Below are 17,904 nucleotides of genomic sequence, written 5' to 3'. Positions count from 1 at the left end.
TCCTTTTCTTTTTTCTTTTCTATTTCTTCTAGCCGCCACCCCTGAAAGCTTTCGTTTTGCAATCATACCGACTTTCAATCCATCAATATTTCTCCACGAAGAGATACGAACTAGTCAACTCAAACAAGTAGAACGCGTCTGCTCAGGGTAAGATGAAGTTGGATCGGATGCCACCGGAGATCATCCTTATGATTTTTAAAATGATACAACCCCGAGACATTCTAGCCTTGAATCTCACCAGCACTACTTTCCACAATTCTTTTCTCGCGCATGAAGGCATCATCATCGGCCAATTGGTGGCTTCAATTCGACGTATGCTTTCCGATGACCTGCTTCACCTTGCCACGGGTCGCCGTCTACCTCCGCTTCATGAACGCCAAAGTCGACTGTACCGTAAACGACATCAACCCAACGGAGCATTCCGAGCGCTTGATTGATTACGTCGAACGCTCTTTCAATGACCCAGTAACGAGATGGCCGCAACAGCAGCTTCATCCGGTGGACGTGATGGCAATCGGAGAGCTAGTTCACGAAGCCGAGTTGATAGGCGTTGCAAGAGAAGACCGTCTAATGGAAGGCAATGATGTTGACTTTGTGTTTCCGTGGAAGCTTAGAAACCCAACCGCCCTCAGTGTGGCCCGCGACAAGCTTCCGATCTTGATCTTCGAGATCTGTTGCCAATGCGTCCTTCGTCATGGCGAGGTTTTGGACACGGCCGAGGAGACGCGGTTGCTCGATAGAGTTGCGCGAGTTGTCCACGACGGTGTCTCAAAGCTCTGGGGCAGCGATGGACGTATCGAGGCCGTGTGGGCGCAAGGTAGTGACCTGATCATGAGACCGGGGGCTTTTCTCCGGTCCCTTGGGAGTTGGCTTTGCATGGCCCTCGCACCTCGTCTCAGATACGCTGTGCGTAAGGTGGTCGAAGTTCAAGCCATTGATAATCGACCGTATGCACTGTGGCCAGAAAGTGTCCGACTTTTGAGTGAGTCTTTGTCATTGCCAAGCGTGCAAGCTTCCCTCGAGAACCCCGCGGTATTGTCACGCTCAGCCGCCCTTATGCAAAGAGGCCTGTACCATGACGGGAGATTGGGACCGTTGGATTTCCGAGAACGTGCCTGGCTCCAGGATCTAAGCCCGAGTTTGGGCATTGGTGATTTTGAGAGGATGCCTTTATCAGTAGTCAACAAGCTGGCCAAGGTAGGCCTTCTCCAGTCAGCTCAAGTTGTTGCCTGGCGGGTTCCATCACCACTCTATCGCATCACTTGTGTGGGCGAAGGCGGCAGCGGCGATCAAGAACTTCTTTTCATCAAGGCTCCTGGAGGCCTCAGGGCAGTGGCTTCACTGAAAACTATATGTCAGCACGAAGATTGGACTCGGTTGGATGAATTCTGCTGGATATGGCACAAGCTCTCGGCTGGAGTCCGGCCTCTGGTGGGACTTTTGCGAGTGGGACAATATCAGAGTCGACAGCAGTGCCTCCGATCTTTACGTGGGCTCAGCACGAGGGCCATGCGGAAAACGCTCCTCGAGCTTCAGTCCTACGACCCCTACCAAGGTTGGTATCCCAATATTTCCTCTTTTAAATCCTCTGTCATCATATCGTACGCGCCCAATCAGATCGGGAAGCCTGGGCCATGGAAACCCAAGCCTTTTGTGGAGGAGGTTCGGGATGAGGAAGGATCGAAGGAATTCAGGGCCGTCAAATGGTGATATGGCCGTGCCTGCCTTTTATCACGTGAAGAGACAACGTTTAGCTTAACGGCGACATAATCAGTAAAGGAGTGCATGAATTCGGTTTATTGGCCAAAAGACTTTCAAAAAAGCGCGGTGTGCGAACGACGGCACGCTTCCCAGCGTACGGCGGCACTGCGGCTTATCAAACCGGTCATAGCAGCATTTTAATCGATAGTCTAGGTCCATGGAGGGCCGTTGGTAACATATCTTTGGACAGGTATATGAAGAAATCTAAAAATATTCTGCGGCACAAGCATCTATGGAAGTGGCATTGAAGAGCGGGGGGAGTAACGGTCGTCTCTAACACTGCCTCGGCTTCGTCCCAGCAAAGCAAATACCAAATAGTGGCCGCGACTGACGCAAAAACAATCAAATACATCATCACATGTAATGTTCAAGTTACTAACTAACGTGTATTCAAATGCTGGCTTACGTTTCATTTCATGCTGCATCACCCATATGACCTCAATTGCCGAACGTCTCGATTTCTGAACAGCCCCAATTATACGCCCTTTCCAAATATTTCCAAGTCGACATGAGATGTCTCTCCGACTGCCTTCTTAGTCACCATCACGAGATCATCAACCGCGCCAAGGAAGCGTGTGAAGGCGTTGATGGCCCCAATCAACTGCCTGCCCTCGTGGCCTTCAAGCTGCTCTCGGACATTCAAGTCATCCTGTTTTGCCCGTTGAAGTTCTCTAGCCCTGAGAGCTCTGCTTATCAGAGGCGTTGGCAATAGGGCAGGCAATGGCTCGCCCGAATCTAAAGACTGTTGGACAAGTGATAGTGTTGACATTAGATCCACAACCAGATTCTCATCGTCGATACTCATGGAAGACATGAGTCGAGCCCGGAGCGGAAGTGGCAGCTCGTTCATGTAGAGACCGAGCTCTGCCAAACTTGCGTTGATGCTCCTACATAGGTATGTCGCCCTCCGAAGCGTCTCAGTGTCGATGTTGGAAGTAGAGAACTCGAACTTGGTAAGTTCTATAGGCCGACCAATGGCGTCCAAGATTCCATCGCACATGGCTGTCTCCTTCTCGATGAATTGGACGAGATCCTCAGGAGGCATGCGCCAAGTCGACACCAGCAGAGCATAGCGGTCCTTTACCCCCAGTAAAGATGTGGACAGAATATGTCGATACTGCCGACTTCCAGTCATTGGCCGGGGGAATAGCCCAATGAGCATTGCGCTAGCGTTTCCAACAAGAACGAGAAGAACTCGCCGCCAGAAGATCTGATACCCAACACCGGGGTTGCCGTAGGTCGGCACATGCGAGTCGATCCAACTGTATGCAACAACCATGTATGCAGTGGCGGCAAGCATGATGCCCGCGGCTAAGTGCTCTGGTGGCGTGAAAAGCCTCCACCACATGAGAGGGATGATCAGCACAGCCATCACAGCAGCGAGGCCGTATGGATTGCCTGGGCCAGAACCAGCACCGATATACCAGCAGACTAGTCCAATTATGCCACCCGCCACTGTGCTGAGTGTTCGGATGATGATTCCAGACAGCAAGTCTGACATGTACGGCTCGATAGCAAGTTGGCCCATTACCATGGCCCAGAATCCCTTTTCGCGGTAATAAAAGCCCGCAGATGATGGGATGACGGCCGGCAGTGCCAAAGCGATGGTCACCACCAGTGTGCGTAAAGCGTGGATGCCTTCGACGTCAGTGAACCAGTGAATTAGGCCCAGGAAAATCATGCTTGGCTTGCTTCTCGTTCGGCTCGTAGGGTTCCTCATGCTCTTGATGAGTTCGGCCGCCGTGTTGGGGTCGTCGGTCTTCTCTTTGGTCTTCTTCTTTCTACTAAAAAGTCGAGACTTCTTCTCCGGTCGTGAGACTGTGGACATGGTTCGAGCCAAGTCCACTGCTCCCTGTGTTGTGCTCGGAGTTTCAGTTTGGGATAGACCCAGACCAAAAAGGCGTTGCAACCCCTTTGGCAACCAAAGGCTTTTTCGAGGTCGGGACTGGTCGATCTTGATTACTGTTTCGAGCATCGTCGCGGTCTTCCGGGATAGGCTGATGAGTCTCTCTTGCAGTAAAAGTCCCGTCATCAGACCGTATAGCGGAGGCACCTGACCATTCTGGTCGTAAATAACTCTACCATCGGCGTCGAATAGATGTGAGTGCAGGGCCGTAAGCTGCTGAGTGGATGCTTCAAAGTCGATCAGTGCCTCGTTCAGCAAATCCAGCGTTTGCTGGCGCTCCAAGTCGGCCGATGATGTCGACACTCCTTGGAGTGCAGACACGATGGCGTCCAGAGCTTGACCCAACGCACCCAACAAAGGCTGGGCGGTTGATGATATTACATCTAACGTCCTTTCCAGCATTTTTTCCGTGTCTGGATGTTTGACACTGTCGCGGAGATCGATTGCTCTGGCGATGTGATAAGCGAGCGGGCGCTGTTTGTTACCAGAGTCCTTTTGGTCCTCGAGAGCCATGGCAGCTTCGGTGAGAGCACTGGCTTTGAGACTCTTCTCTTCCATGGTAACAAACAGCTGCAAAAGTCCGTTGAAGGCAACAGAAACCTGTCGGAGCGGGTCCTGTAGGGACTTAACATCCTCAGGACTCCATTTACGGAAAGAAAAGTCCAAGGCCAGGAATCCGACGGACGACCCAAGACTCTTGTGCGCCATCGCTAGTTGACTCTTCAACTGCAACAGTCGATCCAAACTAAATCGGCTCTGGCGGTTTGCGAGCTGCCAAGTCAGGGCCTTGACGAAACCCTTCATGGGGCTCACCAGGTCCGCCATACCGTCCAGCACGATTTCTGACGTAGACTGCGGGAATATGGCAATATTGCAGAATGCACCAATACCCACGGCAATTCCAACCGGGATCAGCATGCTCTTGGGGATCGTTCCTTGGAATGTCGGGATCGTGGGAGCACTCGTGAGGTAGATATCGGCGGTGATGAGGGCGAAGATGCCGACCAGTGTCATGTTTGGCGCGGCGACTCGGATACGAGCCTAATTCCCAGTTAGCATGCTTACGTACCGGCTCAAATGCTACCGCCAGACTCACCATTAGATAGACAAACAACCCCATCATGCAGAAGTATGTTGCCGTGACTCGTACGTCAAGCAGACGACCCTCGAATATGGCGATTTGCAAAAAGTTGGGTTCTCTCGCGTTCGGCGACTGTTGCAATTCCTGAAACTGCCTCATCAAGTCTGCTTGGGGCCGTGTAGCCAGCGCGGCTTTCATCGTGATCGTACCCCAAGCCCACCCTATTGCAAGACCAACGCAGATCATCAGGCCGCTCAGGATATGGATGAGGACAACGCCAGATGGCGGCATCATGAAGAGAACGATACTATGACTTCGGTTAGTACCCCGGACGAGGAAAGAAAAGACTACACAAATCCCACCATCCGAAGAAGACAGCCTGCCCGATGACAGCCAACGTGGCTTTAATGAAAATGAAGAGAGTAAGGATCCAAACTGCCAAGGAGCATTTGAATAGGACCTTGAGGTCTTTCGCGTTGAAGTGATCGAGCCATGCGGGCAGTCGTTTGGGCTGATTGAAAACATTGAAGTGGTGCTCAGCATCAGCGTCATCCTGAACGCGACTTTCGTCGTCGCATTTTGGATTGGGCTGTGCCATTCTGGTTCTGGTGCCACAGCAATGACTTTGTCGTCGAAGCTTTGGATGCTTGTTGTTGTCGATGGTGATGATGTTGTCGGATGGATGATACGATGAAGCACGGGAGAAGCAAAACAATCAGAGAAAAATCTCGCCAAGTTAGGGAGAACTCTGTAGAAGTCTTAGCTCTCTCTTCCGACTTCTGCGCATCGGGCAATGATCAGATCCTATCCCCAGATGTTGGAGGCTTGACGGGGTTAAGAGGCAAGATCCCGAGATTAGCGTGGCGTACGAAAGCGAACGCGAGAGCGACCCACTTGAGCAACAGGAAGTCGACGCCTTGGCGAGCTTTAAAGTGTGCGAACCCATGAAGAACGCCTCGCCTGATCATAGCCAAAGCCTGTATATACTGCGCCAACTTCTGCTCCAGAATGCGATTCTTTGATTCCCATGAGTTGATGTATGGGCTTTGCACAGAACAAGAGGTGAATTGGGGGTTCGTCCCAGATCTCACGGCGGGGCATGGGTGCCCTGGTACGAATGCGAACGCGACGGCCGCCCCCGCTGCTGTGGAAGACCAGGATTACGGGTGGTGCGAAAAGCCCGACTGCGTACGATACAACCTTCCTAGAAGCTTGGTATTCTCCATGCAGCCCAATAAGCAGGAAATGCCGTGCTTGGCCAGGGCGAGCTATGTGATTGGTTGCTCAACCCTAGTTTATTCAGGCACTTAGGGGTCAAGCACGTCTACAGACAGTCCGTACGGTACGCCGCTTGGTGTTTCGATTGCTACGAGAGATGCCCTGTAGGCGTCATGCTTTCTTGTGGGGAGGCAAAATGATCATTTTAAGTGCGGACGGTGATGCAATCGTGATTCAGATGCAAATACACGTGAGCATCGTGTAAGCTTCGCGGTAGTTCATGCAGCCTCAAGCTCTAGTCTCCTGCGCGTCCGGGTCGTTAGCTAACGCTGGCTTCTGTTAAATTGTGAAAACGCGGACGATGTCATATCTGAGTCTTAGTGGATGTCTTTAGTGTTAGTAACCAGGTAGGGCTTGTACAGGAGCCAGCGCAATTTCATAGGAGGAGACAAGGCTTTCCAGCGGGGAGTCGAAGCGTATCAGTACAAGGAATTTCATGGCCTGGTTTCCCCACACTACGTTTCCTTCTAGTTTGGCTCATTAGCGAATCCCTCTCGTTGTGTAGCTTGTCTTTACGTGCGAAATATGAGCACATCGCTATCCCCGAGATTATCAACGTACTCCTGAACTACAATAGAAAAGGACTTATGACTCCCCAAATCTCTATTAAAGCCCTGTGGCACCACCAGCACTGGACCTTGAAGATATGGCATGCTTCACTTTGTTTTTACGAGTTATCAAAATAGCCAAAATTACTCTGTTCTCGATGCTGGGTGTTGGCACAATGCATATTTGAGGACATATTCTTCAGACCAAATAATGCATGTATTTGACTAATAAAGGTGCACCTAATGTAGGGTTTCGTTGTATTTTCCTCTTCTAGTTTCTGTTCCATGTAGAGTACATGAACAGTATCAACCTGTTTGTAATCGACGCTACAGTGAAATTATATTGCTAAAGGAAAGCCAAAGACATTCTGACCTTATTCGCCCAAAGTAACTGCTTGTTCTCAAGTCCTGCATCGATCCGCTACAATTGCCCTGAAGAGTGAAATGACTGCTGTGACAAACAGCTTCAAGATGATGAGGAAGTTCTGCATTTCTTGAGACTCCCTCTGATGACAATTTGTGGGCGAAAGTACTGAAAAGTTTTGGGCTGAGATGTATCAGTACTACGTCGGCCGCTAGGCTGATGTGGTGGCAGTCATGCTCATATCCTCATCTTCGCCTCACCTTTTTTTCAAGACAGAAAAGCCCAGCTAACTTCTAAGCAGGAATGAAGTTACACTTTTTAATGGAAAGCACATGCTGATGCAAGTTCTGCTCATTTTTTTTTATTAACCGCCAACAATCGCGTGAATGACTCTTTGAATGCAAGAAACACCATGAGCGCGTTGAAAATACCGACTTGGTTGAGTCATGGCCATCGCAACTACAAAACCCCGACGGACATTAAGAAATTTCAAAACCAACAAATGTTGGCGCCATATGTCGCGCACGCCCTTTGCGCCCTTGACGTATGCTAAAAAGCCGTGACACCCTGACGGATCCGCAAACTATTAAGTAATTTTTCCTCATTACAGACTGAATGGTTCCATTTTTACACATCCGAACATGGGGCTCTTCCGGGGCTCCACGCTCGGCCGATCTCGGGCACATCGGTCGAAATTTTGCACAATGAAGTATTTCTACGCCGGGTAACCGGCTCGCTGGGTCTATATGGTGATATGGTGCTGGAGGACTAGCAGTTTCTGAGTGATCTTCTGTCTGGTGAAAAGGGTAGTCTTCCTGGTCACGACCTAGTGCAACGTTGTGAATTGAGTCAGGGTTGACAATGTCGACAACTACGGTTGAGGTTATCAACGCTCCAGCGTCGCCTCTGGCGGAACTTTCGGCCTCATCGTCAATTACATCGAGACCCAACCAACCTGTGTTTCCCGCAGAAGATGCCCAGCATGAAGACATCTCCAAGGGCAAGACGGTGGTTGTCATCTCATCGGTGACGTGTATCACCGGCATCAGCTCCCTCTTGGCTGGTGTTGTTACCGTCTGCATCCCTGCAATGGCGAAGGATGTGAATCTTGAAGGCAACTTGCTACTTTGGTATGAGCCTTAGCAATATCCTGCCGGTGAACCATTGCTAACACCCCGTGAAGGCCTGCCTCGGTGTACGCCCTGACCTGCGGTTGCACTCTGCTCCTGTCAGGTGCCATGGCCGATCTGTTCGGAGCTCGGCAACTCTATCTCTTGGGATGCTTCCTCCAATCGGCCTTCACCCTAGCCTGCGGCCTGGCCAAGACGGGAATCCAGCTGATCATGTTCCGCGCCTTTGCCGGCATCGCGATTTCCATGTGTCTGCCATCCGCCGTCAGTATCATCACACACGCATTCCCCTCAGGCAAGCGACGCAACATAGCGTTCGCCTCCATGGGCGGCGGCCAGCCCATCGGGTTCTCCGTCGGTCTCAGTGTCGGCGGTGTCTTCACAGACACCATCGGCTGGAGATGGGGCTTCCACATCGCGGCCATCATCAACACTGTCATCTTCCTCATCGCCCTCAAGTGGCTGCCGAGTATCGGGAAGCGCGAACCGGTGACATGGAACCGCTTCCTGACCGAGGTGGATTGGATCGGGGCGTTCCTGGCGAGCGGCTTCCTGGCGATGGTCTCCTATGTTCTTGCGTAAGTCCAGCCCTGCGACGATCGGCAAAACCCAAAGATGAGACGAGGAGACGAACTAACCCGCCCCTCCAGCGTCATGACCGAGAGCCTGAGTGACATCAAGAAACCAGCCAACATTGCTCTCTTGGTCGTCTCGGGTGTCTTGATCGGCAGCTTCATCGGATGGGTCGAGCGGCAAGAGCGCCTCGGCCGCCCGGCCATCATCCCGAACTCTCTCTGGAAGAACCGCAGCTTCACCAGCATCTGCGTCAGCGTCTTCATGGTCTGGGGCGCCTTCAACGCGACGGAGCAGCTGAGCTCCTTCTACCTGCAGTACGTGCAGCGGCTCTCGGCGATCGACACCTCGGTCCGCTTCCTCCCGGCCCCGGTGGGCGGCGTGCTCGCCAACGTCGTCGCCGGGCTCGTGGTGCACCGCGTCCGGGCCGACCTCGCGATCCTCATCGCCGTGGCCCTTGCGGCGCTGTCCCCGATCCTGATGGCCGTTGCGGACCCGGCGTGGAACTACTGGTACTGCATCTTCTGGGCCATGTTCATGAACGCCATCGGCGCGGATACGCTCTTCACTATCTCGAACCTGCTGATCACCTCGCTGTTCCCGTCGAGGACGCAAGGTGTTGCGGGCGGCGTGTACAACACCATCGCCCAGATCGGCAAAAGCGTGGGGTTGGCGTCGTCGGGCGCGATTGCGAGTGCCGTGACGGCCAAGTCAGGCGTGGCGGACAAGGAGAGCCCAACGGCGCTGCTGGAGGGCTATCGGGCTTCGTTCTGGTATTGCTTCGCGCTGTACGGCGCAACCCTGCTGGTGACCATTTGGGGACTCAGAAAGATCGGCAAAGTGGGTGTCAAGAAGGAGTGAGAGGGTTGCGGACGGGAACCCGGAGCAATGGGTCGAAGGACACCTCTATTCTCTCTCAACATCGACCAATTCAGGGGATGGGGGCCGCTCAGTGCGAAATCCGGACGAAATAGCCAAAGTTTCAGTGACGCAGTGCAAACTCTACTCTACTCGGTGTGCGGAGTTGATGCTTGCCAAGGCGACGGTGTGAATGCTTACCAAAATTCTGAGAGCAAAACACGTCAACGGGCTGTTCTGGAATCACGTCCTAAGAAAGCTTGGGAGTCGGGCCGGGGCCAACCCAGCAGATCTTTCTCAGAGTTCGGCGTGTCGGTGCGGGGAGGATCCGCGTGCTGCTGGCGGCGAAAGCGGTCGAAGGTGGACAGACTGACTCAGCGGCCTGAGTTTCCACCAGCCGGTCGCATGCCTTCGAGAGCCCGAAGGTGTGGGAAGGGACACAGACGGGATGGGGCTGGAGATAGGGGGGGGAACAGATCTAGAATTATGAACCGTCTCATGAACTGCACGTGGAAACACGCAGTGATACTGAAGAGTTGTTTCCGCTAGCTAACTGTTAGTCTCGTAAATATGGATCTGGCCGTTCAACATTATGCGTCGTGCTAGAGCTGCGGATTGGCGTCATTGTGAGAGATCGGACTCTCGATAGTGATCCCGGAGCCCGACATGTTGAACTCCGACTTTACTGACTAAAGCCAGCCTGCGAAAAGGGGGGAAAGAGAGGAGCCCTTTCAGTGGGAAATTGTATTCGTACATGGTAAGCAAAGTGATCTGGCTTGTTTACATATCGCAACCCCTATCTCCCCCAAAGTCCGACGGATCCACTGCAAAAAAAACCAGTCAAATCCGCAGTCGGGGAGGTTCAATTGTTGGTAAGCCTCATCACATCGGTGCGTATTTGACAGCCGCTGCAACAGCAGCAGCCCTGCCGAGAACGCGAATCTCCCGAAAGAGGGTCCGCCAGCGGAAAGTGGAAATCACTGCAACTCAAGATTTACGAGCAGTGCAGGGCAGAGAGATATACGGACTTACGGACCAAAGAGAGAAAAGGGGAACAATCCACTAACCAGTCATATTTACGAGTGCCGTGGGCTAATGCCTAATGGGGGGCCACCATGATGCAATCGGAACATGGTTAACACAGTTCAGGACACCTCGGCCGAATTCCAGCAGATCGCACCGCCGCAACAGGCCTAGCCAATGACCCTGACTCGTCTCTGGGGCCGCGGCGCGGCTCCTGCGTGGCTTACGGTAAGCACCTCTCGGGGCCTTGGAGCTCCCCGACGACGGGTTGCGGACTCGAGCTGTGCCTTCAACACCCCGCCCGGACCGTAATCCATGGTGCTGGGAACGCGGGAGCGGCCAGCCTACAGACCGTGCCACAGGAGAAGACGGGACCACCCACGCATACAGATGCACACACACATCAGACGGGCTGACATATCCAGCCCTTCCCGCAAATGGAACAGTTTCGGGGTGGTGAGAAGGGTCGTCGGGCGGGAACTACAGGGGCATGACCTCATTGCCACTTCACCGGGGCCGGCGGTCGGGCGGGTGCTCTGCGAACTCCGCACACACACAACACAGCTTGAGTCGATTGTTGACTCGGCCGCGTACCAGCAACAAACTTCAGCGCTGGGGGAAAGATGGGCTGGGCTTGGCGGGCTTGCGGCGCCTTATTCGGTGGCCCCGGTGTTGGTTCATGTCCGCAAACGCACACTTCTCTCGCGTCTGCCTTCTTTGATATAATAACACAGTCATCCCATTCATGCTATCGTTCTTGTTACTTCCCCAGATCTCATCAACAATTATCGAGTGTAACCGTCTGTGAACGTTTCAACTTACACGATACATCGACATCAAACACACAGATCACCAATCACACTGTTCAAAGATCAAATACTACTTAATAATATCAAGCTCACTTGAGCTTAGCCATTGGCAATACACCCCCAACCATGGCACAACAACGAACCGACACACGAGACTCAACAGGCTCCTCTATCACAATGAACGGCAGAGCCTCATCAGAACAATGGGAGGCCGGCTTCGCCCCCATCAACACCGGCAAGAACAATGGCGACTCATCAGACGACAATGCCACCCTGTCCAGCCCTACGAGAGATACCCACCGCGACACCATGATGATTGAGGAGGAGGACAGGAGAGAGCTTCAGAGAATCGCAACCACCCTGTCACGGCGCCAGAGCGGCGTCAGCTTCGGCGAGCCGCAACTCTCCAACATCGCAACCAACGATCCCTCTCTCGACCCCACTAGTAAGTCCTTCGACCTCTCAAAATGGCTGCAGAGGATCATGCAGCAGATGTCCAACGAGGGCATCAGCATCAAGAAGGCCGGTGTCGCCTACAAGGATCTCAACGTCTCCGGAACAGGTGCCGCCCTGCAGCTCCAGCAGACCGTGGGCTCATTCCTCGCGGCGCCCCTGAGGATCGGCGAGCACCTGAGCTTCGGCAAGAAGGAGCCGAAGAGGATCCTCCACAACTTTGATGGTCTCCTCAACAGCGGCGAGCTTCTGATCGTTCTGGGCCGTCCCGGATCCGGATGCAGTACCCTGCTCAAGACCATGACCGGTGAGCTTCACGGTCTGAGCTTGGGACACGACTCTGTCATCCACTACAACGGTATCCCTCAGAAGAGGATGGTCAAGGAGTTCAAGGGCGAGACTGTCTACAACCAAGAGGTTCGTCGCTTCATCCACTATCTCATTTCTGACATCTAGCTAACGCATCTTTCACAGGTTGACAAGCACTTCCCCCATCTCACGGTCGGCCAAACCCTCGAGTTCGCCGCCGCCGTCCGCACACCCTCCAAAAGACTCCAGGGCATGACCCGCGATGAGATGTCCAAGAAGGCCGCCCAGATCGTCATGGCCGTCTGCGGTCTCAGCCACACCTACAACACCAAGGTCGGCAACGACTTCGTCCGCGGCGTCTCTGGCGGTGAGCGCAAGCGTGTCAGTATCGCCGAGATGATGCTCGCCGGATCCCCCATGTGCGCGTGGGACAACAGCACCCGCGGCCTGGACTCCGCGACCGCTCTGAAGTTCGTCCAGGCTCTCCGCCTCGCCTCCGACTTCACCGGCAGCGCCAACGCCGTCGCCATCTACCAGGCCTCCCAGGCCATCTACGACCTCTTCGACAAGGCCGTCGTCCTCTACGAGGGTCGCCAGATCTACTTCGGCCCTGCCAGCGCTGCCAAGGCGTACTTCGAACGCATGGGATGGGAGTGCCCTCAGCGCCAGACCACCGGTGACTTCCTTACCTCCGTCACCAACCCCCAGGAGCGCCGTGCCCGCCCAGGCATGGAGAATCAGGTCCCTCGCACGCCTGAGGACTTTGAGATGTACTGGCGTCAGTCCCCTGAGTACGCCGCTCTCCGCCAGGAGATTGAGCTGCACCAGGAGGCCTACCCCATGGACTCCAACAGCCAGGCTCTCACCGAGATGCGGCAGATGAAGAACGAGAGGCAGGCGAAGCACGTCCGCCCCAAGTCTCCCTACACCATCTCCATGACGATGCAGGTTGGCCTGACCACCAAGCGCGCCTACCAGAGGATATGGAACGACATGTCGGCAACAGCAACATCCGCAGTCATCAACCTCATGATGGCTCTCATCATCGGCTCGGTCTTCTACGGCACTCCTGACTCTACTTCCGGTTTCTACGCTAAGGGCTCTGTTCTCTTCCAGGCTATCCTCATGAACGCTCTCACTGCCATCTCCGAGATCAACAGTCTCTACGATCAACGTCCAATCGTCGAAAAGCACGCCTCTTACGCCTTCTACCATCCTGCCGCTGAAGCCATCGCCGGAATCACTGCAGATATCCCGATCAAGTTCATCACGGCAACAACCTTCAACCTCGTGCTCTACTTCCTCGCCGGACTGCGACGTGAGCCTGGCCAGTTCTTCCTGTACTTCCTGATCACCTACATCTCCACCTTCGTCATGAGTGCCGTTTTCAGAACAATGGCTGCCATTACCAAGACCGTGTCGCAGGCTATGATGCTTGCTGGTGTCCTGGTCCTAGCTCTCGTCATCTACACCGGCTTCGTTGTTCGCGTTCCCCAGATGGTCGACTGGTTTGGCTGGATCCGATGGATTAACCCCATCTTCTACGCCTTCGAGATCCTCATCGCCAACGAGTTCCACGGTCGCGAGTTCACCTGCTCGGAAATCATCCCCTCGTACACCCCCCTCAACGGCGACTCCTGGATCTGCTCTGCCGTCGGCGCCATCGCTGGCCAGCGCACTGTTAGCGGCGACGCCTTCATCAACACCAACTACCAGTACTACTACTCCCACGTCTGGAGGAACTTTGGCATTCTGCTCGCTTTCCTGTTCTTCTTCATGATCATCTACTTCGTCGCCACCGAGCTCAACTCCGCCACCACCAGCTCCGCCGAGGTCCTCGTCTTCCAGCGCGGCCACGTTCCCGCCTACCTCCAGGACGGCGTCAACCGCAGTGTTTCCAACGAGGAGATGGCCGTCCCGGTCAAGAGCAAGAACAGCGAGCCCGATGCCAACGTCAGCTCCATCCCGCCCCAGAAGGACATCTTCACCTGGAGGGACGTCGTCTACGACATTGAGATCAAGGGAGAGCCCCGTCGGTTGCTTGATCACGTCGACGGCTGGGTCAAGCCTGGAACTCTTACTGCTCTCATGGGTGTCAGTGGCGCCGGTAAGACTACTCTTCTCGATGTCCTCGCTCAGCGCACTACTATGGGTGTCATCACTGGTGACATGTTCGTCAACGGCAAGCCTCTCGACGCCAGCTTCCAGCGCAAGACTGGCTACGTTCAGCAGCAGGGTAAGCAGCCTCTTCCTCACCCCCACTCAAACATAATTGCTAACATCTCCCAGATCTCCACTTGGCTACCGCAACCGTCCGTGAGAGCTTGCGCTTCAGCGCCATGCTCCGCCAGCCCAAGACCGTCAGCAAAGAGGAGAAGTACGCCTTCGTCGAAGAGGTCATCGACATGCTCAACATGCGCGACTTCGCCGACGCCGTCGTCGGTGTCCCCGGTGAAGGCCTCAACGTCGAGCAGCGCAAGCTCCTCACCATCGGCGTCGAACTCGCAGCCAAGCCTAAGCTTCTTCTGTTCCTCGATGAGCCTACTAGTGGTCTCGACTCCCAGAGCTCCTGGGCTATCTGCGCCTTCCTCCGCAAGCTTGCCGACGCCGGCCAAGCCGTCCTCTGCACCGTCCACCAGCCCAGCGCTATCCTCTTCCAGCAATTCGACCGTCTGCTCTTCCTTGCCCGTGGCGGCAAGACTGTGTACTTTGGCGATATCGGCGACAACTCGCGCACTCTTCTGAACTACTTCGAGTCCCACGGTGCTCGCAAGTGTGACGACGATGAGAACCCTGCCGAGTACATGCTTGAAATTGTCAACAACGGCACCAACTCGCGCGGAGAGGACTGGCACAGCGTCTGGAAGTCGAGCGAAGAGCGCACCGGTGTCTCTGCCGAACTCGAGCGCATCCACCTCGAGAAGGCCAACGAGCAGGTCGCCGGCACCGAGGAAGCTGGCGCTCACTCAGAGTTCGCTATGCCCTTCACCACCCAGCTCACCGAGGTCACCGTCCGCGTCTTCCAGCAATACTGGCGCATGCCCAACTACGTCTTCGCCAAGTTCGTTCTCGGCATCGCCGCCGGTCTCTTTGTCGGCTTCTCCTTCTACAAGGCCAACGGCACCATGGCCGGCATGCAGAACGTCGTCTTCGCCGTCTTCATGATCATCACCATCTTCTCCACCATCGTCCAGCAGATCCAGCCGCACTTCGTCACCCAGCGATCCCTCTACGAGGTCCGCGAGCGCCCCAGCAAGGCCTACTCCTGGAAGGCCTTCATGTTCGCCAACATCATCGTCGAGATCCCCTACCAGATCGTCACCGGCATCCTGATCTTCGCCTGCTTCTACTACCCGGTCATCGGCATCCAGAGCTCCGTCCGCCAGGTCACCGTCCTGCTCTTCGCCATCCAGCTCCTCGTCTACGCCTCCTCCTTCGCGCACATGACCATCGCCGCCTTCCCCGACGCCCTCACCGCCTCCGGCGTCGTCACCCTTCTCGTCCTCATGAGCTTGACCTTCTGCGGTGTCCTGCAGTCTCCCACTGCCCTCCCCGGCTTCTGGATCTTCATGTACCGCGTCTCACCGTTCACCTACTGGGTCGCCGGCATCGTCTCCACCCAGCTGCACGGCCGTCCCGTCACTTGCTCCGCGGACGAGACGTCCGTCATCAACCCGCCCGCCAACCAGACCTGCGGCGAGTACCTCGCCGACTACCTCAAGATGGCGCCCGGCCAGCTACAGAACCCCGACGCCACCGAGTCGTGCCGGTACTGCTCGCTCAGCAACGCCGACCAGTACCTCTCCGGCAGCAATATCTTCTACGACGAGCGCTGGCGCAACTTTGGCATCATGTGGGCCTTCATCTTCTTCAACATCTTTGTTGCTGTTGTGTCTTACTACCTTGTCCGCGTCAAGAAGTGGAACTCTGGCTCGTCCAAGACGAAGAAGGAGTCCAAGGGAAAGGGTCCCGCCACTCAATGAGTGCGATCCTGGAATGATTACAGATCAATGAGGACATAAAGTGTCCAGATATAAGCTCTAATAGTCTTTTACAAATTCATGTAGCGAGCGTTGCTTTTTAAGGAGGTATCCCATCATTAGTATAGAATAAACAAGACTTTCCATCAGACGCTTCCTTCATTTGTGTGCCCTACAATTATGCTATATTATGGCAATTCTTTCTTTGCGCCAAGTTGAGAAGAAGCCTGGCGAAAGGAAGCTCGACAATGATTCCTTGCCCAACTTGAGAACCATCAGCCCAACTCTTTCAAACGCACGCGGTCGGGAAACTGATCGCCCGAGCACCAGCACGTAAGCATACTTTTCGTAGTTTTCTATGCGCCCGAGATATCCTGTGGTCAAAAGCAAGCACCAGACGGGATATTCAACCCCTTCTTGTCGATAGTTCGCACTGGAAGATGTGCCTCGGATAGCGGTATCGACAATCTCGCCATTCAGCTCAACATCGGCAGTTCCTAGAAACGAATCTGCATAGAACTCCCCAGCGGGCCATTCAGTCAAAAAGTAGTGCCGGCCCTCCTGCGACGGCGGTGGATTGTGGAGATATTTTGCAGTGACCTTGATCAGAAGACCTTCCAGGATGACATATCCGCTTTCCACAGACCCGAAGGGATTAACCTCAAAGGCCGCAGTGCATTCTGCTTCGATGACTTGGCAAGGCTCCGTGTGTCTCAATGATTCAACGAAGGAGGATTTCCACCAGGAAACGGCACCGTCGATAGAAGCCCAACTCCATGACGGCGCGTTAGGACATCCCCTTGACTCCTCTACCCGAGATCTGTTCCAGCTTAGATCATGAACCAGTTCCCTCCTCCACAATCCCGCGAGGAACTCGTCATCCACCCGCTCTTGGAAGACTCGGGAGATCGCCGACAAAGCGACCAGCTTGTCCGCTTGGAAGGTAAGCTTGCGCCCTGAATAGGGTGTGACTACCGATTTCCTCCATTGACGATGGAAATGATGGGCATCTTGCGTCGACATTCCATCTCCTTTGGAGTGTATTCCCACCGAACCCCTAAACCTCCAGCTGTTATTCCCTTCTATACCCACTTGGGATTTTCTGAGGTCGAACTCGTCGCATTCGCAGTCTTCAAGTGAGCGACACGCCCACTGGAGCTCAAACTCGCCGAATGAAACGAAGCGCTTCGCCACAGCCCTCTCTTGGAATGCCCATCCCCGCTCTGACAATGGACCGTCAAAGTTCGCCGAGAACAGCGCCTTGCTGTGGTCCAACACCGGCCGATAGTGAATTTTGCTGAATTTGCGCGGGCTCGCTGAGCAGGGAACCGTCACGCTGCCACGGATATGAGTGCGGCGGCCCAGGAAGCCCTTCGTACCGTCAGACGCAGACGATGCTCCCAGAACCAGATAGGCGAAACCATAGACGTCAGCCATCCTGGCGGCTTCGTGCTCCCAGTCCAGGACGTCGTCTTGCACGATGCAGAGGGAGTCGATCCAGATATATCGCATGCCCAGATATCGTGTCACGGCGACGGCATCTTTGAAGGTTTGCGGCATGCTGCTGAGATCGATCCCGCCCTGATGCAGCCCGATGTTCATCTTCAAGGTTCTGAGTGGCTGAGATGCCCCCCAGCAGTGGCTTAATGCAATGTACCTTTCGTCTTTTTGCGACAGGTTTGCCGTGATGACAAGCTTTGGGGCGTTGGCGGTGACATCGAGGACTCTGGTCGGAAGAGGGTGGTCTGAAGGCGAGCAATCGGTGTGTGAAGCCTGACAATTTTCCATCCAATGTTTCAAAAGAAGAAGGCATTCTTCTGAGCCAGCAGTG

General features: G+C 54.4%; 5 protein-coding genes across 5 annotated transcripts; 3 read left to right on the top strand and 2 right to left on the bottom strand.

Moving 5' to 3' along the window:
* Positions 1-270: 270 nt before the first annotated feature.
* On the top strand, positions 271-1,710 carry CGCS363_v014112 (uncharacterized protein; the record flags this gene model as incomplete). The annotated part of the gene is made up of 1 exon (XM_036645961.1): positions 271-1,710. One exon carries the CDS (start codon positions 271-273, stop codon positions 1,708-1,710), a length of 1,440 nt encoding a protein of 479 aa, XP_036488738.1.
* A 526-nt stretch (positions 1,711-2,236) lies between these two features.
* On the bottom strand, positions 2,237-5,346 carry CGCS363_v014111 (Uncharacterized protein; the record flags this gene model as incomplete). Its single annotated transcript, XM_036645960.1, has 3 exons — positions 2,237-4,708; positions 4,764-5,055; positions 5,111-5,346. 3 exons carry the CDS (start codon positions 5,344-5,346, stop codon positions 2,237-2,239), a joined length of 3,000 nt encoding a protein of 999 aa, XP_036488735.1.
* A 2,453-nt stretch (positions 5,347-7,799) lies between these two features.
* On the top strand, positions 7,800-9,502 carry CGCS363_v014110 (putative MFS-type transporter; the record flags this gene model as incomplete). Its single annotated transcript, XM_036645959.1, has 3 exons — positions 7,800-8,068; positions 8,122-8,646; positions 8,719-9,502. 3 exons carry the CDS (start codon positions 7,800-7,802, stop codon positions 9,500-9,502), a joined length of 1,578 nt encoding a protein of 525 aa, XP_036488736.1.
* Positions 9,503-11,457: 1,955 nt separating this feature from the next.
* Positions 11,458-16,076, top strand: ZRA1-4 (ZEB2-regulated ABC transporter 1; the record flags this gene model as incomplete). Its single annotated transcript, XM_036645958.1, has 3 exons — positions 11,458-12,201; positions 12,259-14,329; positions 14,383-16,076. 3 exons carry the CDS (start codon positions 11,458-11,460, stop codon positions 16,074-16,076), a joined length of 4,509 nt encoding a protein of 1,502 aa, XP_036488623.1.
* Positions 16,077-16,256: 180 nt separating this feature from the next.
* CGCS363_v014108 (uncharacterized protein) lies at positions 16,257-17,675 on the bottom strand (the record flags this gene model as incomplete). Its single annotated transcript, XM_036645957.1, has 1 exon — positions 16,257-17,675. The coding sequence occupies one exon, from the start codon at positions 17,673-17,675 to the stop codon at positions 16,257-16,259; it is 1,419 nt and encodes a 472-aa protein (XP_036488236.1).
* Positions 17,676-17,904: the final 229 nt, after the last annotated feature.

This window comes from Colletotrichum siamense (assembly GCF_013390195.1).
Source record: "Colletotrichum siamense strain Cg363 chromosome Unknown KSG_Cg363_contig10, whole genome shotgun sequence".
NCBI lineage: Eukaryota > Fungi > Ascomycota > Sordariomycetes > Glomerellales > Glomerellaceae > Colletotrichum > Colletotrichum siamense.
The sequence above is the reverse complement of the archived record's forward strand: the minus strand, read 5'-3'. Positions and strand labels throughout refer to the sequence as shown.